General features: G+C 39.1%; 1 protein-coding gene across 3 annotated transcripts in view; it reads right to left on the minus strand.

Annotated features, from left to right (window-relative positions):
• Positions 1-27,248, minus strand: part of LOC143897200 (latrophilin Cirl) — a 470,740-nt gene that overhangs the window by 10,195 nt on the left and 433,297 nt on the right. For 2 of the 3 annotated variants that reach the window (XM_077405633.1, XM_077405631.1), the window contains 13 exons: positions 19,691-19,797; positions 17,592-17,775; positions 17,070-17,239; positions 15,746-16,387; positions 13,643-14,054; positions 12,751-12,976; positions 12,480-12,645; positions 12,110-12,324; positions 11,840-11,943; positions 10,471-10,515; positions 8,490-8,658; positions 7,214-7,435; positions 825-1,019 (listed from right to left, as the gene is read on the minus strand). In XM_077405633.1, coding sequence (XP_077261759.1) covers positions 825-1,019; positions 7,214-7,435; positions 8,490-8,658; positions 10,471-10,515; positions 11,840-11,943; positions 12,110-12,324; positions 12,480-12,645; positions 12,751-12,976; positions 13,643-14,054; positions 15,746-16,387; positions 17,070-17,239; positions 17,592-17,775; positions 19,691-19,797 — 2,857 coding nt within the window. The remainder of the gene's footprint in view (positions 1-824; positions 1,020-7,213; positions 7,436-8,489; positions 8,659-10,470; positions 10,516-11,839; positions 11,944-12,109; positions 12,325-12,479; positions 12,646-12,750; positions 12,977-13,642; positions 14,055-15,745; positions 16,388-17,069; positions 17,240-17,591; positions 17,776-19,690; positions 19,798-27,248) is intronic. The other variant, XM_077405632.1, reaches the window with a different exon arrangement.

Here is a 27,248-nt window from a genome sequence, read left to right on the forward strand (position 1 = left end):
TGAAAATTAATACCGCACACCATGCAGAAATAAAGAGAGAGAGAGAGGGAAAAAGAGAGACCAAAAGACACACGGTGTACCGGAGACGGCTCTAGTTTTAGCAAAACTTTCGCAGCAAAAATATTACTTATAGGCACTATATACTTAACAACCAAGATTTTTTAAATTGAAATTTAGTTCAGCGAGGTCTTTATATTTCCGCAAATGTTAAGGTGATACTTAGCAAAACCCAAAAGACTAAATGCTCGCGGATACGAGGATAGTGATTTTCGAGGTATTTGCAAACGCGCGGACTATATACATATACTCAATTAGTGTACTTCTCACAAATACAAGATCCTCGCAAATACAAAGACCGTAGTTTGGCTCTTGCAAACGCAAACTGCTTGCCGACGTGAAGATCGTACTTAGGATATCATCAATGCGGAAACAGCGGTTTAGCAAATCCTTGCAAACGTACGGATCATGATGATATCAGTGAGATATCCGCAAATGGCGAAGCTATATGATTTCGAAACGCCGTAGTTCGACGCTGTTAGACTTCTGCATACATTGTTCAAAAGTAAGGAGACTATCATTTAAACAATTTAAAGCAACAATAAATTTTTACCTTAAATTATAACAAATTTTTAATTATTTCAATAATTTAAATAACATAATTGCAATCTGTTAATGTCTGACTTACGTGCATTTAATAAAAGTGCTTTAACCAAGATGAAATAATACAATTAAAAATTTAAACGATCGCAAAGTTCGTCTTACGTTAGAGCCGTCCCCCCGAAGTTGAGAAACACATCGTGCGAATTTAGCGGTGAATTAGTTACCTTCCACATGAGGTTTTTGTTAAGGTGGCCCCAAGTGGCAGTGGCAGATTTGGGGATATTGGGAGCTGAGGGTAAGAAGGCGTGACGTGCGTACGGCAGGGTGGCCACGATGTGAGCCTCGGTCGAGGCAGGTTCACCCGGCACTACTGCCGGCTGCCTATCGACTATCGCCCAGCTTCGACCGGATACCAAATACTGCAAAAGCAACCAATCCGCCATTCCCTCTTAACCCTTCGTTTACTGATGGGCGGCAGGGCCAGCCCTGTCAGTGTCGCTCGTGATTCAGTGTATATACGTGTATCAATGGATGGATTATTAGTCTCTGGATAATTATCCCATGCGTGATCACCGACCGAAAAATCGAGATGTATTATTAAATGATTAGATTATATATGAAATATATTTGCGTAGATTTTTTCTCAATGCAGATGATTCGGGTCAGTAAACAAAGGGTTTCTCAGCTAACAATTGCATTAATTTTGGGAAACAATTCCGCTTCATTAGAATTGTAGAAGAAGATATAGGATAAATTTGCCGTGATGTAAAAATCACGGATTAAAGAATTGAAGAATATGCTATTTCATTGGGAGAACTTGGACAGAATTAATATCTCTTTTTTGTTTCAATCTTTCCAACTCTGTGGGACTCTAAAATAAAAAAAATATACGTTATTTTATTATATTTTAGAAAAAAATGATTTGATTTTCAATTATCAAAATATGAAATATTAGAAATTAAAGAATTATATTTAACGCTAGCTTCAATTAACAAAAAAATATGGCTATATTCCTGTCCGTAAATACACCATAATCCAAATTGAAATCACCGGGCCGAGAGAACACCTTAAGCCTCTCGATCGATGAAGCAACGGGACAAAAGAGAGCCTCGTGCGCCAATTAGGATACATAATTGTGTAGATACGGGGCGCGTAGATCTCGCGCGACACGAGCAGACACGAAGGAGATATGCGGCGCTGTATACATCCAGCATTCCAGCGATATATCGGCTACCTCGGCGTGCGGTACCGGAAGCGGAACGGATTTAACTCGTGCGGGAGCAAATCTACGACGTAGCGCTCTGAGATACGCGACGTCGACACGCACGCTGAAGGATTCTCCCCGGACACATCGCGGGAGCCACCCTCCCTCCGCCCTTCGGCGGGACAAGAGTCTGTTGCGCAAGAACGACACGTGATTGCACCTGTTTCGAGACTCTATAGGGACGGGTCACGCGACCGCTACAGCCGGACTTCCGGTCCGAACGAAACCTACGACCTGCGGTTCTGACACAAGTCGAGAAAGAGTGCCGGACGATGCCTTCCGCTTGGATGACTCGTCTTCAAAGAAAATGGCGAAGTTCATTTAGACTGAAAGATCTTCAAGACAAGAAAAAGTCAAAAAAGCTCTTCTTCACACTCAGGGAATTAAATCATCTGATGAATGATGAATTGATGGGGATTCCGATTTAAGAAGTTGATTCGAGAGATAGTAAGTAACTTTTTAATCCACATAATTTTCGGCAACTAAATATATAGTCGCCAATCATCTGAGAATCGTCTTTATACTTTACCTCGTCGCGTGGATACGCGGTTTGGCGTTAATCAGCGAAACGCATCCAACGATAGGGATGAAGAGAAAGAGAGAAAGAGCGAAAGTGGCCGGTGAATGAGCATGTGTGATGCGGTGAAGGTGTGACAAATGTAACGGATTGGTTCGCGCGGATTTTCCTCGCCCGTACCTCTCCTTTTTTTCCCTTCATTTTCCATTAAGTGACTGATCGTGTGGGTGAGTGCCTGAGCGAGCATTTGAGCGCCTTTTAATCCTTCACACTTGAAACACCAATCCGATTATCGATTCTTTGTTGCTTTCATTATTACCACAATTAATCCAATTTTTATAAAATTTATATAAAGTTTATCTACTAAATTTATCGTTTGCGTCCTCATAACATCGCTTTTCAACAATACAATAATAAAAAGACATTATTTTTTAATGATAAAGATAAATATACAAATTTTCCCTTTCTACTAACAAGCTGCTGAATAATTTTGCTCGTTCAAGTTGCGATACATAAATGCATTAACAAATATAATTTTGTAACACTCTGTGCGTCAATCGGTAATATGACAAGTGCAAAGGGTTAAACGTACGTTTCTCAGCGTGTGAAACATGTCGGCAAGTTCGACGGAAAACGCAAAAAATTTCCGTGCAAACTGGTAGCACGTTGCAAGTGCAATGTAATAATCGTTATGCGCGAGCGTTCACATTTTCGAGAAAGCGTTTTCCATCGATCGCCTGTTCATGGAAGGGAAAAAAACCACTTAATTACTCGAAGCGCGTTCAGGCGGAATACGGAAGTGCCATGGAGTGCAAGAGAACAAAACGACGTGAAATGCGACGTGTAAGTGCTTGCATAGAGTGCAATCCCTTCGTACTCCGCCCTTCGCGTGTCCAGTTAGAATTAGGTCCGCTGGTACATTACGAATCTTTCTAAACGTATACCTTCCCCATCGCCGACGGAAGTTCGTTTGTTTAAACTCCTTCGTCGTGAAAGGGCGATCTGGTTGACAATGCGAATAAAGTAGCGTGGATAATTACTAAAATTAAAATAAGTTTTTATACAAGGTTGTCGCGACAAGTATCAACAGTCTCTTATTATTTCGTTCTTTACTTCTGTCACAACTTTTTATATTTTACAAGAAATTATATTTTATCAATCTTTAAATTACGCAGAAATTGCGTCTCTGCCAATATTTTAAATGAAAAATTTATATATTGTATAATAAATTGATAAGATAATTTTCTTAAGACTACATAAGTGAGATTGATTATGACAGTAATTTGCTTCAAATATTGCAACTGTAATAAATGAGTAATCATCAACTTGCTGATCAAATAAAACTCATCTGATATATCAAATATGATGAGCAAAAGGGTTAACAAAAGGCAATACAAAGGAGACGCAATTACGAGGGCAATCGTGAATCATAATTGCGCGTTTGTATCTGATTAATCTGATGTTACGAGATTCCACGCACGTTCGAAATTATTTCTATTACGATTAGAAGAAAGGCAGTAACTGACAAGTCAAACATATATTTTCTCAGTTCTGTTCATCATGTTGTAGTGCAATGATGATTTTAGCGACATATGTTTTTACAGTTAAATTAAAAAAAAGAGCATGATTTATTTAATAAATAAAATTAGTCAAATTAGTTAAATTAATCCTAAATAAGTTAAAAAAATAAGAAATATGACTAAAAATTTCGAGTTGATATTCTGTTAATAACAGTGTATTATATTTGAAGACATTATTCAGTGTAAAAATTTAAATTTGTTCATTAATATTTAACTATTATTTAACATGACTTACCAGATTACTTCAACTGTAACTGCAGGTAAAATTCCCTGTGTAAAATACTCGTTTCGGCAAAATTATATCACTTACTGCCTTTTACTTCGTCACAGATTTCATTGACGATCCGGTAGGTCTGAAATAAACGACGAATCGCGCGAAATCGCGCTCTTCGTAGTGAGAAAGGGAGCGGGCCGGGGCATAAGAGGGTACAAAGTAGCCAGCAACCGCATTACACCAAACCCCCGAAGCCAGATAAGAAGCACGGAAATCACCACTGTTAGTAGGAAGTCTTGCGGGCGAGCGTGCTCGCGAGAGTGCGAATTCGAATGTTCGTGCTGTGCCTGCCTTCCGCGCGTTATTTACAAAATGGGGACGTCGAGCATTATCAAATCGATAATCTGGAAACGACATCTCTTCAGTCGAATTTGCTTGTAAAAAGATAAACGTCTACTTTTTTCTTTCCTTCCTTCAAAGTTTATAAATTCTTTACAGAAAATTTTTTTTTTAACTAACTCTTTTGCGAAGTAAATGACATGACAAATTTTAGAAAATAAAAATAATAATTTAATTATTAAAATAAAAAATATGGAAATGTTTTTCCGTTATTAATTTGACACAGTAATAATTGTAAATATGACAAATTTATTTATACGTTTCAGGACAATATATTTGCGGTTAATTGAGCTGATGAGCAATACGTTTTCATTTATTCAGACTGTTTAAAATTCCGGTTACTTGTAATAATTTAGTATTCAAGATCCTCGAGAGATTGTCGTTATCTCTTACTTGATATCTTAAATAAAGAATGCCGGATAATACTGAGAGACATTTTCTTAATTGGAAGTATAATAGGGTCGTGATCGTATTAACAAGGCGCTCGAATTAAAGTGCTATCAAGAAGAAACACCGAGTTTCATTTATTCCTTTAACGAGCGCAAAATAATATACGAGCTGTACTAAATAATGGCCTACTTAAATAATTTTTACACTAAAGTCATTATTTCGAATAATCCATCGAGAGAAGCTAATCGCAAAGAAGAAATGTAATTATAATTAGAGAAAGAAAACATTACAGATTTTATTTTTTCAAGTCTCGAGTTTATTTCTTTGTCAAAATTTAAAGATCTAAGTTTAAATACGAAATAATTTAATACTAATAGTAATTGAAGAGCATTACATCAAAATTAACTCTACGTTGCAAATAAAATACTACAAAGCAATTTTATTTTGAAATAAGCATTTAATATTAAAAACATTTTTTAAAAACTGTGAATTTATGAAATTTTTCGTATTTTCAATCATTTTTAACATTAGTTTCCCTATGACTGACGTTTTCCTACAAACTGTCCTATAACAACATACACGAGAACGTTCAACAATCTCTCTTTCGAATACATTTTTTGTTTCGCTAGTTTCTCTGTCTCTCTCTCTCTTTTTCTCACTCTATTTGTGTCGGCCAATTCTCTTGGACTCTGAGCGCGACAAGGTCGAAAGAGCCGAACGGTTCGTTAAATGCCTTTTAGTTCGCCGTTTCGCGAGTCAGTTTTTGAAGTGACTTGCTGATAACGCCAAAAAAAGCTTTCAGGTTCATGTCGGTTTCGAGCGTTAAAGCCGAATGTATGTACACTTAACATTACTAATAAACATACACTTTCAGAAAGTAACAGCCTGACATATTCATGGAAAATTTAAACCTTTGTAAATTAATCTATAATATATACACAAATTACTTTAAAAAAATAAAATTGTTAATTGTACAGTTGCAACCGTAGCAATTCTATATACATATTAATACAAAAATTTAGAAGTAAAAATAAACATCTATTTGAGAAAAGTTCCTGTTGCAAATAATTCCTAGGAGAAAAATCCATGAACATACGCTATGCTTTATCTGTAAAAATAATAAAATAAACTAGCAGGACCGCCTGCCTTATATACATGCTGCAACAAATTTAATATAATACATTAAGAAAAGAAAAAAATCTCCAGATAAAATTCGATTGTCCGATTGTTAAATTGAATACATAAGCATGAGAACTAAGTAACTACGTTTAGCGTTAAATGCGTGACGAACCAAGGTCTATTTACACGCACTGAAAGAATCAAGAGAGATAGACAGAAACTGTAATTCACGCGACGACGATTAACCGAAGGGGCAAGTTTGAAGGAAGGCAGGCTGGAGTTCTGAGCAACAGGCAAAATGTCAACGGTGATAATTAATTATAGACGGATCATACTTGTGTGTTACTCGTAATAATACTAAAAAGGAATAGAGCTAGTAAAGAATATACAGAAAAAAGAAAGAGACAGAGAGAAATGCAATTTATCGATACTCGGAAGTTATCTTGATCCTATGAGATCATGTACACGTTGTCATATATGCTAGTCTGACTTCCGATATACAATATCAGAAAACGACTTTGATTGATACACTTCATGAGATTGATCAAGTATTGCACCGTCATTATTATATTGTAAAAAAAATAGGGGGGAGAAGAAGACGCACGTTCCCCTTTCGGACTCCTACAATTCCAATCTTTCCGGCTGCTCCACGGATAAAGCACAGTAACCAATGTTCTTATGAAAATTAAAATGCCTTAATTTTTGCAAATACTGCGTCGTTCTGTATTATATTATCAGTTTGCATCTTATTACAAGTAAAGAAGAGAAACGACAAATCAAGAGCTAGTTTGATCAAAACAACAGTATCTGCAAAAGTTACGAACATAATACGAGACTGTAATAGACCTCTCGATTTTCATAAGCAATATCGATAACTGTGATCCCGCGGAGCGAGCACTCCACTTCGCTTCGGTGTGTCTCGGTTTGGTGTATAAGCGGCTTTGGATACCTTGCTGAGCGGGATGCCTATTGTGGTTGCTAGGTGCCATCATGTGCATCTGGTGTGCCCCGACCGGCGATCTCAGCGACAAATTGTTCAGGTTCACGTTTATCGAAAGATTCGTATTGTTACAGGCGGCGGTCAGGTTGTTGTGATTGTTCGGTGATGTGGTGCCGACGTTGGTACCCACATTGGTGGCTGCGTGAGGCGACAGTCCGGAACTGTCGGTGGTAGGGGCCGAGGGGTTCGACGACGTGTTGTGCGAGGCGAAGTCCTTGCCGCCGTTGGCGCCGGCGGTGCCGCCGCTGCCGCCGGTGGAGCCGGCCGAGCCGCCCGTCACCGTCTTCGAGCACCTCAGGCACTTCGGCAGCCAGGAATGACGGCGCACGAACTTCCGGTACTCCTTCCTCACCTGCAAAAGCGAAGCAGAGCCCGCCCGACCCAACGAAACGAGTTTAACGGTGCGAGAAAAAACTAAAGGCCTGTGCGAGACAGCGTGCGGATGCGTTGTGTGCATTTTCTGCGAGTCTGATACATGGAGATTGCAGACCGCAGGGTTGCAGACGGCCTCGACTAAATAACCGTGGTATATGCGAGTAAAATAATCATTGAAAAAAAATAATATGTAGATAAAAACATTGCGCTTCTTTTTTCATTTTATTCAGTTAGCGTCTTTTGTCACCTTTAAGCAAAGTTAAAAGGCCGTCTGCGACTATTTGTGAGAATGTTGTGCAATTTGAGTTTGCAGGCTCGAAACTCTAGTGCCGATTTAACGAGAAATAAAAATAATATCGGTGCTCTTTTCGCGATGATAAACAAAACAGTTCGCAAATTCTCGAAGAAATTATAAATGAGCCCACTATGGGTGGCGAAAGTAACGCGAAATAAACGCCAGTAACTTGTATTGCGCTTTATTAGACTTTATTGTACAGCGCTTTATTAGACAGATCATTTTCTCATCTCCATGTTCTGATTTTTATGAGCAAAACAATACGATGTTAACATGATTATTGTTCCAGCAATCTTAAATAGTATTAGTATTAATCGTGATCGGCATGTTAAACTTAAGTGCTAGAAAGTTCTTCAAAATTTCAAGTTAATATGAAAATTGATACATAAGTGAGAATAATTTATTTTAAAAAAATGTTACAACTCACTGTCTCTAAAGAAACATAAAGTTTACACAGTTTTCCAGGCAACGATGTAACATTCTATTACAAATCATTCGTAAAAAATATGCAATAAAATTGACTGGAATCTTACAAAAGACGTGTATCGATGCGAAATCAAATACGTTCTTATAAAAAAATTGCACTGGGATCGCTCTTAAGTAAAAATTATTACATATTTTACGAACAACTCCGATTTTTGTTGTTTGTATTTCTCTCTCTCCGGGAACAACCGGGCGATGTTGCCGGAATGGTTTAAATCAAGGCGGACTTCTGTGCCCCGACGTATTCCCTTACCTTCTCGTTCTGTACGCAATGGAACACAAAGATAAACAGCCCCTGGAGACTATTCAATACGGTGAAGATGTACGCCATCACGACGGATTCTTGGTTTAAGTAGAGAAGCCCGAACGTCCAGGTCAGACCTAGTAGAAACACCAGCACGATAGCGCCTCGCAGCCAGGCCCTGATCAGAAGATACAGAACAATAAATTACAACCGGAGAACAGCTAGCTAAGTTTCTGTTGTACAATACAAATCGCGATGGCGGCGCTTAAAGGGGACCAACGTATTGTCGGGTGGACGCTACGATGGAACGTGATTTTTTTTCAGATGAAACGAAATATCGTAAAGTATCATATCTCCTCGAAGGAAACCTCGGATCGATTGTGCTATTTAAGTTCGCCTTTAGCGGCTTAATAAAATTTGACATTGAAACTGACACGTGGATTCAATATTCTTTGATAAAAATAAGGAGATATTTTCTGCAGCTCGAAGGACGAATGAAGAAAATGTCATTGGTACAAACACGATAACTTTATAGATTTCCAATTTGCAACACTGTATTCATTATAACTGATCGCTAATTGTAGGTATAATTGTAACATCAAAATCAACTAATTTTAATGTAGAAAATGTCTACGTAAAGAGAAAAAATTTTATTCATTAATTTTATTTTAAATAGCTGCAGTAATTTCCATTTTCTTTTCCTGAATTATTCGCTACTCGTGAAAAAAAGAACATAAAGATAATTGCAGCCGATCCCAGGCTTCCTCAATTGATCGCAAAACAGTTTTAATACTTGACATTACGACGTCAAACGGAAAAAAATAGCGCAATTGTCACGTAGCGTCGTGAGACACGCGAAGGTTTGTCGACGGCGACGTTTAAACATTGCGACATTATGCTGAATAGGAGTTTTTACTTTTACAAGCAACGCGAACGCCGCTTTGAGCGTCGCCGGAATCGCGGCGTTTTATCTAAATCGTTATATGATATTAGAACGCGTGTGGCGTTACACAGGTAGGCGGATATATCTCTACGGTACTTCCACGTCTATCTACTTGTAAATCAGGCGTAATACCCGAAACTAAGGAGAATACTACATGCAGTGAATTATCGTGTCTACTCACAGGAAATGCAAGTGTAATAAATACAAGTATGTATTTATCATATAACCGGTAGCATCAGTAATTTCAGTTACTATAGAAACATCATGAGTTTACATAAAAATTTTGCTTGCAAGAGACAGTTGAAAAATATAGAAAAAGTGCCAATCATCTTTGGCAAAAAACATTTTATTCGAGAGATAAAATAAAAAATTATTTATTATAAAATTATATATTAAAATTAATTATAATATCGCGGTCAATTATAATTACCAGAATATTCTTTCTACGACATAAATAAGCGATGAAGCATGATTAAAATAAACACAGATATTTAAATTATTAGATAAGCAATATTATTATATAATTAACTAAAGGAATAAAAATGTATTATACTTTTTGGGAAATTTAATTCTCACACAAATAAAATTGCTGTCTTTTATTATAACATATTAAATTAATTCCAGAATGATATATATTAAAATTAAAATTCAGATTTTTTTTAAAACTTCTATATATTTGTAAAATTAAATTATTCTATTATAAATATTAACCTAAAAATGTATGAAATTTAAATGCTGTAAACTAGTTAGCTCTTATGTATTTATTCCTTCAACCAATGTATTAATTATAATATGCACATAAACATATTGGCGTTTTAAATTGCGCTTCCTATGAGTGTTACGATATCACGTAGTTGTGAGTGTTTTGATGTATGATGTAAGAGACTAAAGTCTACGACTACGAAATGATACTCGGATAGAGCTTAATCGAAATGAAATGGACACAAAAAACAGGATGATATCAAATGAAACGAGCGAGATGGCGATTAATGAGACGATGTTAACGGTATGACTGGTGAGTAATAATAAAAATGGTAAATATCTTACAAGTGCGCTTGCAATTTGTTGGGAAGAGCATTCTCTTCCTTTCCACTACCAACCAACCACGCCATGCAGAAGAATGTAGAACAGTGTAGACAGAAGTGGGTAGAAGATTTAATACAAAAATGAAACAAGACAGCAGTTAGGTGATTGTTCCGGCACCATTAATTAATTGATTATAGCTTATTCTCTGATTTGCAATGCTCGATTCGCATTACTTTTTGCCGAGCGCGCTGAAACACAGCGTTTTTGCTCAACAATCACAAAAATGGTTAACACAATTAGTTATGTAAACAAGGAAATACATAGCGACAACAATATTTTAGCACTTGTCATCGCGAAAAATATTATATGTAATAATCCGAATCGGGATTGCAACAACTTTTTCACTACCATCACCAAATTATTTACGTATTTTCACGATTTTATAAAAATCTAGAGATATTTATACTTTTTTATAATAGTTTCACACAAATTAACTATTGACTATGCCTCCGTTTACAAAATCTGTAAATTAAATGTGACAGTATACAGGGTGTTCCCATGAAACGTTTCCAAAAAAAAGATACATAAATTAATATACATTTTTACACATTTTTATCATATTTTGTATTATTTTCTATAAAGTTAACAATCTACAAATACAATTTGAAAAATTTAAAATCTATGGAATCTAATAACAAAATAATAACAAAGTAACAAAAAGTTAATATCCACAGGTTGAAAAATTTCACACTTTGCAACATTTTTAAAGCATTTAAAGATTATTATTAAATTTGCTTAAAATATTTTTTAGTGACACTGTCGCGAAACATAGAATTTCCAAAAGCAAGAATTAAGATGTAAAATTCAAGAATTTTGCAAAACAAATAATTTACAGAGAGTAATCTAAACAAAAAATAACTTTAGCAAGCTATCTTGACGGTGTTTTTTTTTTTAACACTTGGAAACACTATGGCGCACCCTGCATATGTTTACACACAAATCTGTTTACAATCTGTGTAATCGAATGATATACTCGTGTATATCCTAGGTATATCACAGCAATACAGTGGTGTGTCGAACGAACGAAATCTGCGGTTCATTCCAAACATAAGACTCAAAACCAAAACCAAAAAATCAGCATGGCCGCCAAAAGATGCGTGACAACAAGATCCGCGTTCGGGAGATCTCTTTAAGCAAGTAAAGCTTGCGAACGTGTAAACCGAAAGCACCAAACAAACATCTCGATTGCTACTTTTCGACGGGAGGATCAAATCTCGAACGTGACGAACAACGGACTGGCACTTGACTGGTACACGGTATATACAGTTTGCAATTTATATGATTTACTAAAAAAAAAAAGAGGGAAACTACTAGGGACCGCTGTGCTTACCTTGCGCTAGCCAATCGGGAATGCTCCTTGCTTTTCATGGCCACGGTGGTGTTCGCATGCCGGCACATCATATAGATCGCCATCGATAGAAATACAAGATTTGCCTGCAAGAGATGACGTTAAAATCGATTACGTTGCACTTTGAATATCACTGTTATAAAGTTGAAAAGAAAATATCATGCCATGAAGCGAGTGATAAGATCTTATATCGCCAATACTGATGATTTTTTCCTAATTGATGGTTTAGTCGATAAAGTATCGGACAATTACCAGTATAACAAGTATCACAGGTCCGACGAAGCTGAAGATGAAATAATTATCCGCGCGTAGCCAGCAGTACCGATCGGTACCGTAGCTGAGTGGATCGATTATGCACGAAATTGCTACGACCAGCAACGGTGCGCCATACGCGACCAGATAGTACCACCGAAGCCGCGATTTTTCCGCTTCGAATACCTCGATCAGCATCACGTACAACTGGAATCCTGTAACGTAATGTGAGATCATATGTATAAAAAATATATAATTATTATAAAATGATAAAACATTGCAAATTATATGATATATATAATATATAAAAGGTTGGCCGAGTTAGAATTGTAAAGGTAAGTAAAGATTGACTTAAAAAAAATTGACTTACCTTCGAGGAACATCCAAGCAAACGCGCATAAGAAGAAGAAGTGCAGCAAGCCGGCAACGATGCCGCAGACGATCCTTTGATTAGTTTGGCCGATCCCGCAAACAAAGAGTACCTCGGCAATCAGTAGGCACACGCAGAGATTCTTGTGGATCGTCGTCCTGTCCGACTGCAAATCAGGGATCAGGGGGAGAGTGACAAAAAAATTCCATTTCGTCGCGATTGAATGCCGATCGATCGGCGCGGCGCCCGGCCGCGCAGTTATATACATTACCTTCAGTCCGCGAAATAATTGAAACGTGAGAATGGCCAGGACGAGACAGACGACGGAAATGATGCAGCCTATATACGTGATGATCTGCAGGGCGACCTGATGGGCGATGTCCAGTCTGACGGCGTGCACGTCCATCAGCACGGCGAAGTTCGTCAGGTGATTGCATTCGCATATGGTGTGAGTTTCGTTGGTCTTTTGTAGCTGGCATCCCTCGTCCGACCAAGCGCTGTGGGAAATAAGGTATCGCGTGAAGAGGAGATATAGTCATTGTTTATGTTATTTGTTACTTTTTCGTCGGATGTACAGGCGTCAAAAGCTACGCGAGGATAGTTTCAATAATAGGTTTTTCGGCTGTATACAGCGCCAGGATATATAATAATAAATAAATAAGTATAATATAATAAATATATAACATTTATTATATTATATATCTAGAACTTACAATTAGTTCTAAAATATACCTATGTGTGTGTATGTATGTTTGTATGATTGCATGTATTTTGGAATTGAGTTTATTGTTCTTATAAAAAAATTTTAGAAGGTTGCAATTAAAAATTAAAAAAATTTTGAAAATAAAAATTAAAAAATGTTATTCTGCAATCAATTTTAAGTAATTCTTAATACTATACTGTAATTAAAAGTAAATCTTTTTTAAATACCGAATTTGTATAGGATATCGAATCTCTATAATTGAGTTTGAATGAAAAAACTTCACGGATTAAATAATAACAAATATACTTCCTATTTCCGCGAATTGTGGCGAGTGTTGTATATAGCGCAACGGAAGCGCACCAGAAAGAGAAAATTGAAAATGAAGAAATAAGAGAAAAGACTCCTCGGCACTTTTAGTATTGTACGAGGTGGGAATAAGATCGGGCGAGGGCGAAGTTACCTCAAGATGTAATCCCAGAAGACGCAAGTGGGGTTGGTGACGTTCTCAACCGCCAGATGTCTGAAATACACCCGAACGGGTTCCGAGAGCTGTATGTGCCGGCCTTTTCCCAAGGACGCCGAGATAACTTTGCTGTTGAGGAGACGGGTAGTGTTCCTCCGCGGCAGAGGCTGGGGATCGTCGCTCATGACAACGGACGGCGGCTCCGCTTGCGGCTGCAGTATCTCCTCGAGTCTGTCAAAGGCCATGAAGACCAGCCGAACGATCCCGGCCTCGCTGTTGTCGAGCAAAGCGCCCCTGGTAAGTTCCACGCGATCGTTCGAGACGGTCCACCTTTGCTGGGCTGCCTCGCTCGGGAAAACTTCCAGCTCGTTGCCGATGTTGCGCGCGTCCAGTACGCGAACTTCCATCACTGTGGGCGAAGACACGCACGTGGCTAATTAAGCGAGTGGGTGTATGCACTCCCATCCCGTGGCGCGTTTAACGCGCTCCATGAGAATTCTAGCCGGGAATTCGCGGAAGACGCGAATTAAATTACGGCGAAACAGTGGTTTTCAAACTTTGTACCAATAAACACTTATTTTAAGTATACTGAAAATTTAATTTTATCAAATTAAGGTAGAAATCGGAACACTATTATTGTATAAATAAATAAAGTTACGTTTTTGCATATGGAACTCTGAAATATCACTTTTTTTCAAATACGAAATAGAAATAGAAACTATTGTATCGTTGATTTAAAAAATACATTCCTACGCAGGAGCGCGCGCGTGCCATAGTACAAATTAAAAACCACTGTAATAGAAGAAAAAGAATTTTTTATTTCTTCGACTTTTATATCTACGTAAAAAATTGCACGAATAAAATTAAATAGAGTAATTTAATAAAATAGTTTTCAAATAGTCAACAAATTATATTGTTTAAAATTTATTAACTCAATTATTCGAAATTTACCAAGAATTTTACTTGTTGCAAGAAAGAGCAATAGTCCTAGCTAACACGCTGTGCAATTTGCTGCAAAATGAAGGATTGAGAAATTAATAATTGATCGCAGGATCAATCAGTGGCGTTGCCAGGAAGAAGGACTTAATGCGCTTTCGATCTTTCTTTTGAAAAGGAGGACGTTACACAGCATTCGACCGGCTGTCGCTCATCAACTGCCCTCCACCCCCCCTCCCCCGGCCCCTCCTTCTTTCCTCCGACGCTTTTTGCTCTTCGCTGTTATGCAGTTTTTCAAGCGTGCATCTGATGATGCACGTACACAGCGGCTCAATCAAGCCGCGACGCACTTCCGGGAAGTAAATCAAGTCGCTCGTAATTCCACCGTCGTTTTGTAATAATAATAGCGCGCGCCCGCGCGCCATACTCGTCTGGATTATAACGTAATCCGGGCGGGTACCGGAGAATTACGATGGATTCGGATCTGTATTTTATCTATACCGGAGATTACCGGGTGTTGGGTGCGCGAGCAATATAAATCATTCGATCGTTTGCAACGTACGCCGAAGGCGAATGCGCAACGTGCGTTCGTTCCGTGACTTTAGAAACGCTGATACGAAAATAGTTACTCCGGAGGCATGACGATTCGAGTTAGATAACGAATTCCGTTGCGAATAATTCTAGGTCGTTCAGTAAAAAGAATACAAATTGGTTCTATATCGATAACAGTATATAGTGATTAATTTACGAATCAATATTATAAATTATCTTTAAAAAACCAAGAAAATTTGAGATGTATTTTGCCTATATTTATAATTCCTTTTTATATTATAATTTTATTTCTCTCTCTTATATTTTGAATTTATGTCCCGCAATGCGCGATAGAAAATTAAAAAGTATTATTATAAATTTTCTTTAGATCTCAAGCTAAATCGTGATTCTATATTTTACGTTAACGACAATTGCAAGTGAGGTTCTTAACATAATTTCGACATGATGTTCTGCAATTATCTAGGCAATTGGCTATAAGCCAGAGATAGCAGCTTAATGAGAAGGATATTGAGGTTCTTAACGTCTCCCTACTTGGCACATAAAGAATATAATAAATGCATAGTCCGATAAATTGTTGCGTAGCAATTACCAATCATCATTAGCAGTACTCACATATGTTTTTGCCCTCATGCATAATGGTCTTCTCGTGCATAAGCGTGTCGGCCAGTAAGAATGCGTTCTCCTCGAGACCGATCAGCAGCGACGTCGCGACCCTCATCTGCTCCTGATGACTGAGATCCTTCCAGGACGCCATTTGCGCCTTGTCGAGCAGGTTGCTGCCGGTCCTCACTACGCCCTGGAGCAGCTCGGTGACGCTGACCTCCCTCTGATTCGGGTCTTGGTAGGTCTTAATGTCCAGGGCCATCTTCTCGGCCATGTTCTTGATGATCTTCGTAGTGATCATCATATCGCCGCCGTACAGGCCGCGGCTGTTGTTCGTGACCTGCGACAGCTCCCTGCTGATGCCGAGAATCACGTCGCCGTCCGTCACGCGGTTCTCCAAGGTGGTCAGCCAGACGGACCGGCACTCGCTCAAGTCTGGATTGTCGCGGTGCCAGAAGGCGGATTCTCCGCGGGCCAGACATCGCCATCTGGCCAGACCGTTGGCACCGCCCGGGCAGCTCTGTACGGCCACTTCGCCGGCCCTGGTCGTATTCCAGGACAGGTTCCTGGCTGTCACCGGAGGACACACTTGTCTGCCGTAGTCGTACCACTGGCCGTTCGAACTGGACTCCGGGTACAGAGTGCTGGGTACTGCAATAATATGATTACGATTCGGTCAGCATGATCGTCTTAAGTGACCAGCTAACGACTGCAGTTAACGGTGTCGGCGTTAATGCGATACCGGCGTCCTCGGGGATGCAGCTTGGTGCGCAACGACGCTCGGAAATGGTATTTTGGTCCTCCCCGGGGGGATCTTAATGCTTTGTCGCGATCAAACCAGAAGTGTGCTATTTACTCGCGTCAGTTTATAGACTAGAAGTGTGTTTGTTGTAACAAAAAAGAAAATTAAAAAAAAAACCTAAGACAATAGTTGGCATTAGACCCGTTATGATCACGACAGCCATAATATGTCGGTCATCTGTCATGCTTAGGCGCTATCTGATATCAACGGCTTATCCACAAAGTCAATTTATAGATCTGTGGATCTATAACCGAGACGCAGGATGGCTTGTTACTGTGTAAAGATGTTATCGCCGTTGTTGATACAAGATTGTCGTATGTAATCGGCTAATTGGTTATCGACCAGGAAATTCTCGAGGATCTCTGGATCCTCAGAATCCATGTCCAAAAATATATCGAACAATCTTATACATAAAATCATAAACCAAAATGACACCGTTTAGTCCTGCTGAGATAATAATATTAATATTAAAAAATGGTATATATATCACATTATTATCCAATGTTCTCATTAAAAAAGGAAAAATCTTACCGGTGGTCCTTCGGCTGGTTCTCCAGGGAGCGAAGGTGGACGTTGTCGTAGCTTGAGTGGTCTCAAACATAATCGGCGGGTTATTCGCCGGAGAACCATTTGCAGGAGGTATTAAGTCCTGATCCTCCTCATCGACTTCGATGTCGACGGAGGACCTTGTTGACGTGGAACTGAAAACGGAGGGGTCTCGTTATTCTCGATGGTCCTCGTACACACTGAACTTTACGACCTTATAGATCCGCGCCTGATATATAAATTAACGACGTAAAGGAAAATATTTGTTCTTGTACAGACGCAGTGATTGAAGGAAATTAATGGCGCAAAAATAATACGCGAGGAAAAATTTATCATTTCGATACTTTTGTTCTGTTCTGTTTTTATGCTTATATGCATGATAAATATGACACTCGGTAATATTGAAATATTATACATAAATATATGATTCTGGATTAAAATCCAAAATTTTTTCCTCGGTTTTTAACCGCTCGAGCCGCGTATTTCAAACGTTTATAGCACACTGACCTCGCCGGCGTCGTTATCGGCATCGCCGGGGTCGACACTGCCGGTGGTTGCTGGGGTGGTTGTTGCGCCGGTGTCGTAATCCTCGAGGGAGGCCTGACAGTCGGCTTAGCGGTGCTCCAAACACTCGGCTGTGAAGTTATGAACCACGGCGGACTCGGCCGGGACGTCGTCGTGGTGGTGGCCGCTGCGAATGTTTCGTCAAGATCGCTTTAATGAGGACGGGAAGACTGGCATTGCGACGGAGCTTTCGCAGAGGGAAGAGGAGGCGACCAGGCGGTTCGTCTACGAGCTTATCGGACTCGAAGACTGAGTATAATTAAGAAGGAAAATGATTTCAGAGGTGCAGGATATTTAAAGCTTTCGAGAGGTCTCTTCGGCACAGGAATATCGAAGTCATCCCTCTTCTCTTTTTCTCTCCCCTTCTCTCTCTCTCTCTCCTTCTCTCTCTCCCTCTTCCTCTCGGATCGATACAATGGGGAATTTATCCACCGCGTCAAATTTATATTAGACTCTTGTTAATCATTCGATAGAGTTTGAATGAACTGTACTTTGCGTATATTCCCGATAGACCGAAGGGAATGAGATATACCCGCTGCTCGGAGATACCGAGATACTCTCATCTCTGTTTTTCTTGGCTCGCTACGTTGGAAGGAGCTTATCCGCTGAATCGGATTTATATCGGATTCTTGTTAATCGTAATCATTCGATAGAGCGCTTGAGTAAATCTCCTTTTGAGAATATCAGATGTAGTAAATAATATTTGAATAATATTTGAATTTTATTAAAATATTTGATGCGCATGATCGATCAAGATAGTTTCGCAGATTTAAATAAATTTTCTAATACAATGTAAATAGTGAAACAAGATTTTTACCGAAGGAAATAATAAGAAGAAAATATAATTTTCAGACTATAACAAGTATAACTTTCCAATTTTATTAAAATTAAAATTTGAATTTAAAAATTAAAATTTAATAAAATATCGTATAAGCACACATGTAATAAAATTACGAAATACTTCTATTAAACTTACTTTGTCTATAAAAAATTTATTATTTTTTCCCAGCATTAAAGACAAAGAATATTAAAAAATTTTGTGTTCAAAAATGGTCTCGAGTTTTAATAATTGCTGAGCGAACACTATGAATAAAAATTAAATGCTTTTTGAGCATATAAATCGTCCGAGAAGTATTTCGCGAATATAAGATTCAAATGGTCAAAGAAGAAAAAGAGAAAATGAGAGACGGAGCACAAGAGATTAGACTGCACGGCTCGATATCGCGACTAGATCTAGCCGTGAAGGGGGAAACGATCTTTAACCCAAAATGGCGACGACAGTTAATTCCAGAACGGGATGGTCCACGTATTTCGCGGTACTATCTCTATAGAGGTCATCTTTAGTGTCCGAGGGGGTTTGCGATAAGGCAAAATACCGAACGTCGCCGATATTCGTCGCGATAATCGCGCGGGCAAAGGTAAGACGTGCACGTGCAAATCGAAGAGAGAAGAGGAATCGGTTTTACTTCTCCCGTGGCCACATTGGAAGCTATTAAGAGATTCGACTGTTCGCGAATATATATTGGTGGCGTGAACTAGAATTGCAGTCTCTATCGAATCTCCGCGAGGTCGACCGACACACGAAAGCAGCGATGGGAGACAAATATAAAGGACGAAGAGGATTTGGATATCATTAATAGAAAATAAAACAGCGTATTTTTTCATAGGAAAGAAGACAAATTAATATGTATATTTAATACTTAATATTTTATTATTTAAATATTAAATTTAATATTTTAATATTTAAGTTTCTGATATTTATTAAATCAATGCTGATCGTTAACCACACTTAATGCAAATCCTAAAAAACGTTAATAAATATTGTAAAAAAATGAATTGAAAAAAGTGTATATTTCAGATATATTGTTAAAATTAATTTTTCTAATTGCACTTATTTAAAAAATAACTTCTGCTATTTATACTTTTAAAAACAATTACGATTCGCAAGTTTTTGTGGAATTTCCTGCAAAGACCAATAACGTCAAAATAACAAAAAATAATCGCAAGATAAGACTGACGTAAACATGAAAGAGTTTACTTACCAGACACACACCGATAGTGCGCTTCGAGATATTTGTGTGTGTTTGGGCAAGGATCGCCGAATTGCAGCGTGGACGCAACGATGCTGCAGTTCTGCTGGTCGTTGCACCTGCACGAGGATTTCGACTCGCGTTTAACAAAATGACCATGGTACACCCTTACCACGTGTACCGCCATGGATCCAGCCTTGTCTCTTTCGTTTCTTCAATAGATGGGAAAGAAGAGCGATGCTCTCGGGGAGAGGCTTTTTCGTCGAAATTCGTCCGTTTTACGCGTGTTCTTTTATTCAAGCCTAGCAGCCTTTTGGCAAAGCTTAGCTTTTGGAATTTTTATTCTCAATTCTTGAGACGTTAATTGAAAGAATTTGATTAAATTCTTGTTGGCAAAAATTGGATTTATAGTTAAAAATTAGAAACCCCAGTCGAGGATTGTACATATTTATTTTAAAAAACATTAGACTTATTGTTAGTCATTTTGTCTTTCAATATTAGAAGATTGTTATAGAAAATAAATAAATCAAATAAAATTGTAAAATAACAAAAAATTGAATTAATTAATAAACAAAAATATAAGGAAAGTAAATTTTCCAACGTCAAATAAAACAACAAAGGTAATGAAAAGTTTTATATAAAAGAAAAAAATTGTTAAAGCTGCATGACGGTTTGAGCGTATCGTCTAGCGTCGACACGATCAGCTCATAAGACGAAATCATATAAGACGAAATAAATCCTCTTTGCTCCTCAAATTTTACAATTCCAAGATCGTGAGGCTCTTCCGCAGCGCGTGAACGAGAGGCGAATTCCTTGAGATATCTCGCAACCGTAATCCGCAACCGCGCGAAAAACGACGTCAGAATAGAAAAATGTGAACCAACCTAAGCACTGGTAGTGAGCCTCGATGTACTTTCCGGTCCCAGGACAAGGGTCTTCCTCGAAAACGTCGCTGCGCACGTCCACCGAACAGGAATTACGATGATTGCACCTGCAATCGTCACGTGTGCGAAAATGTCACCCAGCGGAACGACCTTACAGCGATTTCCAAATTCCTCGCAGAATCACACGAGCTGAGAATCAGGCGAGCACGACGATTCCGCGTGTATTGCTATCTCACGACTTTATTGCGACTTCCACGAGCATGACTCTCTCTATTTCTCGAAAATCTTGTTCGATATTTTATGATATCTTGTCTGGTAATGCTTAATAAAATCTTGAACTCATATAATTTCGCAAGTATATCTATAATACTTGCATTAAATATCGAAAGATAACATAGTAATCGAATTAGAAATCTTTTTTCCACTTTATAAAGTTCACCAAATAGGGATTCGTTAATGTCGTTTCGTTTAAAGGATAAACTTGATGGAACCAGAGTCAAACTATACGATATTCACACTTTTGTAGCAATTGATGGTAATCGATTTATGAAAATGTATTAAATCCTCTTAGATTTCTCGAGCATTTTCCGAAATCTTCGTTTGAAGAGCAAAAGCGATTTGTTAGTTTCACTGCAAATTTCGGAACAAAAGCTCGGTTCTCCCGTTCGCGGAGCTTCGTCGGATCCGTTATATCACGGTTGTTCGCGTGTGTGTTAGCGTGTGACAGTAGGACAATGGGTTAGTATAATGACACGTTCGCAACAGTTTCAGACATAAGCACAAGTTAGGCGCACGAGGTAAGACAGACGAGGATTCTAGTCCCAGATCCGGGCAAACGGACGTGTGTGTGTGTATGTGCATGAGAGAGTAACGTAGAAGTGTGTCAGCACCGAATTACAGCCCGCCCACAATATCCCACGGTGTATATACAAAGATTAACCGCATGCAGTGATGTTCCTTCATTTCGAACGAAATTGTTACGTTGCTTGCGCCTGCATCGACGAAGGCGACAAATCGTATCGATGTGTGTTTGTACATAAATTCGTATCGCTCTCTTCACGCGCGGTGATAATTTATTTTGAAATAACGGTCGAAGCAATGAGATCTGGTTTCTTTACTCAACTAAATTAACATTTGTAATGAAAGTAACGTTGTTGTATTAAAACCGATTCGCCGATTCCGTCCGTTTAAGTGTCTTCGCCGACCGAAAAGATAACGCGGATCCCCCTTTTTAGCAGAACCTCTCCGTTAATTTAGTTTCGCGTTTGTTAAATCCTTCTCTCTCTCTCTCATGGCGTATTTGAAAGCTCGCTCGCGTTAACAGGGAGAATAATCATGGTGAATTTTACTCGTGCGACAAAGTAAATTTTTCTCGTGCACGCGAAATCGCGACACTTTAAAGGACAAAAGCGCGGCGCGGCTCGTCGGCGATCGTTAGGTCGGCGGAATTATATTCTCTTCCGAGAGAATCTCGGCAATTCGCCGTCGCGTTCCCGTTGTAACTACGGGACTTGAAAATATTTAGTATCGCAGTATTGTCGTAATAAACTTTCCGCCCCGCCGAACTGCCGAGCACGCTTGACATGACTTCTCTCCGTTCAAGATTTTCTCGTTGACGGATTTTCAAAGAGAGACTCTCTCTCTCTCTCTCTCTCTCTCGGAAACTTTCCTGCAAAAGTACAATAGGGACGGAGAGTGTTCCATCTTGAGACGAAGGTTTCAGTTAACGTCGAGAGTATTTTCTTTCGATCTAAATACCGGGCAATTTTCGAAAAATTCGCATTAAAGCGCGATTTAATAATCGCCCGACAGACAATTCATTTTAAGTTAATATATTATATAGATATGTATAAATCTAAGACGTTCTTGACCTATCGCACTTCTTTTTAACGGAATCTAAGTAATTAGAAACATTGTGTCATATATTTTGTACATGCGAGAAATTCTACATCTAATAAAACATTGTAGACTTATAATCCACTTCATTCGCAAACGTGATAAGAGAGAAGTATTGCTCTTGAAACTTCAACAAACGGATTAAATGTGCAGAGATTATCTAAATGTACCTTTATTTAATTACGGTTTCACATCCATTCACGTGTAAATGCAAGCATAAATAATATGTTCTATTGAAAGATTTAAAAACGGAGGTCATCGCTTAATTTTGCGCACAAGAGTCGAAAAATTTTATTTACTTTGCTCAATCCGCCAAGATAGTATCCCGAGGTAATACGAGATGGGATTTCCACCTAGAGCTTGTTTGTTCACGACGCGATTCGACGATCGTTGCGCTTGTTTTAATGGTCCGCTCGTCCGATCGAGATTACCCGACGGACGTACGGCCGTCGTTGCACGAGTGCAATATCACTCTCGGCGAGACCGAGATTTAACGCAACTTTATGAGCAGAGCGTGATGTAACGCGATATTTCATTTACAAGTGCGACCGGCGTCGCCGAAATTGAATTATTCTACATTGATCTTTGAAAATTTAAGTCCTCGCGTGATAAAACATTTTGCTTTTTCTCAAGTAATTGTACGAGACCGGAGAGAGTTCGCAGTAGCAACAAATTCGATTTCATGTTAAAAAAAAAAAGATGCATTTGTACTCCGATTTCCAAATTGTAAGTCGCTAGAGCATATCTTTGGAGCACTCGATGGTAAAAAGTTATTTAAATTTATTTTACTTTTTCGATATATTTTTTAAAAACTATTTTTAACAATATTTTTCAAATATTTTAATTTTTATAAATAAAAAAAAATCGGCATCTTAAAAAAGAGTTTTTGAGACTTTAAGACCATTATGCAATGATATAATCAGAATACGCTTTGACAAAAATACGCAAGAAACATCGAGAAAGTATATTAAGTTAAGAGGGACACTACTCCGAAAATTATTCAACAATAACGGAAACAATGAATTTCACCGATCTCGTTAGTAATGTTAGTATCTCCATGATGTCGCGCCGCGCTATTTTTCTCGCGTCGCGTAAACGCTCTGATTGGTTCACGTAGTAACCCGAGTAACCGCCGATTTAGTTCACGTCGAACACGTCGTCGGTGCGGAGCGCGATCGCTCCGCTTTTTCGCTCCTTTTTCCTCGTCCCGGTCGAATTTCGCGTACGAGTGAGCGCCGGGAGTGTCGAATTTAACGACGAACAATTACTCCGACTGTATTAATCGGTTATAAATCTCCACATTCTCGCGGCAAGTACCCGGTCGTTTCGCGCTTCGTCAAATCGGCGTTCGTCGGAAAGATTCGGTCGAAAGGATTCATCGGTACGCGCGTCTCCCAGTAATTCGCAGCGTTCGCTTCTATTAACACATGAAACGTTGACGAAATGCCGGAGGGACTGAGCAGAAACGGGTGACCTCTCCTCCTCGCGCGCGTAATAATCGCGCAACGGTCGTTGTTCGCGTCAGCCATGTTTATACCGACGCTTGCCAAAATTCTTGCGCGCGGGCGCGCCGCAAGCAACGAGTGAGTCCAAGGGTGAGTGTGAGTATATCGGTGGTCTCGGCACGTAAACAATCGGCTCGGTCGCGGTCGAACGTATATCTCCGCATCCGCAATGTGCTTTGCGTAATTGCGTTACTCGCGTAAATGTCACTTATATCGCGATACCGAACGCGAGCAGCCCGCGGGCCATCGCTTGACCTGTCGGATCGCGGCTTGATCTGGAGTGACCGAGCGTCTAGGACAGGTATTCATAATTTTGTTCTTATAATCAAGACCGTCGTTAAGTACAGTGTTAAACACTGTTAAATATTAAGGGACGAAATTTAAACCGACATCTCGAGTTAAATGACATTTTGTTACTTTTAACTACTCTGTGCGTCGAAATTTTATTGTCTTAACACAAAACAGTGTTATTTTAACTACATTGGTTTAGTTGAATTAACGACATATTGAGTAGGAGCAGTGGCGACCTATAGAAATGATTAAAAATGATTCAAATTGTGTATAATTTAACGTTACGAATTTAACAGTGAAATGTTACGAACTACGTGGGTTCTCATTTATAAATGTACAAATATTAAAATCTTTGTAATTAAGATTGTCTTGAAATAACCACAAACTATGAATACAGGCATAGATATATCTTGTTTATCGAGATAATTTGCCGCGGCAACCATTGCGCGTCAGCTGTGTCAGCGAGCATCGACCAGCATCGGAGGACTGTTGCTGGACCGTCAATCCAAGCAGGAGCATTGTTGGCTTCACTGCGATATTCGGCGGGTGGTGAGTGACCAACTTTTACTAAGCTCTTCGTATGTCATTGTACAAAATTGTGAAATTCGTCGATCTCGATTTGACGAAAATATAGGATTATTTTCCTCCTATTTGAATTCCCTACTTGACACAAGTAGGAATTAAAGCTTCTTTAACCGATATGGAACAGAATTGAAAATTCAAAGGCGGATAAAGGCCGGTTTTCACACGCAATGATTGGTGGCGCCAACTGACTGGCATTCATTGGCGCCAGAACCAACTGGCAAACTCACAAGTGTTTACACAGTGTTTGGCGTATAATATGGAAAATATTTAACATTTATTAAACACACAGTAAATGACAACAACCATATAACCTCAAATTTTGAGGTTATATGCTTTGGCCAATAACCGCCAGTAAACGCCACATTACTAGCGCCAGTTTGCATCAAGTGTTTACACTTGCATTTTTACTGGCATTAGTCGACTGGCGCGGCCTGGCGCCACCAATCATTGCGTGTGAAAACCGGCCTTTAATAGTCACTTCCAAATTAAATACACAGGTGTAAAAAACGAGATAATTTCTTATGACTTTTCGTCGAAGCGCTGGATGGTAGATCTTAGCGATTATTAACATTTTTTGTGTCCTCCGCGTTCACAGAAACTTCGCGTGCCCGCGGAATATTTCCGGCGCTCCAGGCGCGATGATATTTTCGGTACGAGGCGTCTTCCCGACGTTATCTTCCGCTCGTTATTTCGGGATTATGAGTTTCCGCGGGGCTTTTTGCGCACGCGGTAAAGCACTGAAAGTCAAAAGCACTATATAAAAGCACGCGCGAAATTCGATCAAGTGTCAGGCGGGGGTGACATATGTCGCATAACACGGTGTGTAATTTCGAGATCCCCCCCCCCCCGGATAGCGGAAATTTACAGACGCGCGTTCGCGGTGACGGACGCGCGCGCGCGTGGGGTTATTTCGCCGGAAGAGTCATCGGGGAATCAATCGATCGCGGACAAACGATTACGACGAAATTCTTATCGTTCCAGCGACAATCCGGCGCGCTGTCGATATACGTTGTCGCAGTTCGGGCAAAGTATCGACAGGACGCATAGCTCCGCGCTCTCCTGATGTAATTGGGTCCGCTCGAGATTAGTTCGTTACAATATGGGAAGCGTAACGATTCCGGCGTATTAGGGGTCAACAATGGCCGTCGAATTGCAGGTATTTTGTTCCCGCGTTATATTGACGCGAAAATTCGCTTCCAATGTGACAAGCGAATTTTGTCTATTTCGCCCCACGGTGAATTCGTGTCAGTGACCAAGAAAAAAAAGAGATCGACAGCGAGATACAATATTAACGACGCGATTAAAGCCGCGGTAATAAATGTATCTATGTTGTAACCACGATTTATTAATTATGCAGCGGGCAGCGCTGCATTGTAATTATTTATACGATTCGCATAACGGTTTCCAATATCGCGACGTAAATGTGGTCGCATCGGCGGCGTTTCATCGACAACCGAAATTACAGCGTAGCCAATTATAACGCACTGGCGCTTTTATTTGTTTAGCGGGATGTGTCGAGAGCTATCGTTCTCGACGCTAATAAGTGATAACGTGTCCATTTCTCGTAACCGAATTCCGAATTTCCATCGGATAATATTCGTCGATCGTTAAGCAGTGACTTTTTGAACTAGTCTATCTATAAAATTCGCGCGATCGCGAGTGAAATAAATCGACGTTTCCACTGACATTTGGCCAACGGAAATAATAGTCGGATAATCAAAATGCAAAAAGTTGTTGTTATTATTAAAATTGTCTCTGCTATTAACCTTAGATCCAATTTTTTTCAATTTCATCGTGAACGGCAACTCGGTTCTAATTTTAAACGAATATGAAGATTATATACTTTAATTTTTGTAGAAATAATTTCTTTTCCATATTAAAAGTTGATTGATTATATGGAAAAGATGTTTATAGTATAGAAATAGACAATTTTTAACAATATTAAAGTTTTTCTATACATATATGTTAATAATTAACGTAACTATTTTCGTATATATTTATCAAAAAAGGAAACTTTTTTTTATAAAATTTGTATTTCAAAACAATACACGCATCCATCCAATGGTTAAAAATGAGAGATTTGCGAAAACCCGTATTTTTTCACCGAAAATTCTTAAATATATGTATAAATATCTTATCAATTATGCGCAATTTAATTTAGGAACGAATTATTATATTACTGAACATCAATTTAGACGCAAAATATTCTGAAAAATCAAAACAGTCATCAATTTCGCGAATTCGTATAGGCGGCCTGTTGGATATTTCTATCGATCTCTTTTTTTTTCTTACGCTCGCGCACACCCCTCTGTCTGCTTCCATCCCTATCGTCGGGTATCGTCCGGCTTGCACGGCGGAATATAACGAGGGTAAACGTAATTTCAGACGGGTAAACTACGAGCGAGCACG

Source organism: Temnothorax americanus, unplaced genomic scaffold (assembly GCF_048541705.1).
Source record: "Temnothorax americanus isolate GAGA-0224 unplaced genomic scaffold, ASM4854170v1 Scaffold2, whole genome shotgun sequence".
In the NCBI taxonomy this organism is placed as follows: domain Eukaryota; kingdom Metazoa; phylum Arthropoda; class Insecta; order Hymenoptera; family Formicidae; genus Temnothorax; species Temnothorax americanus.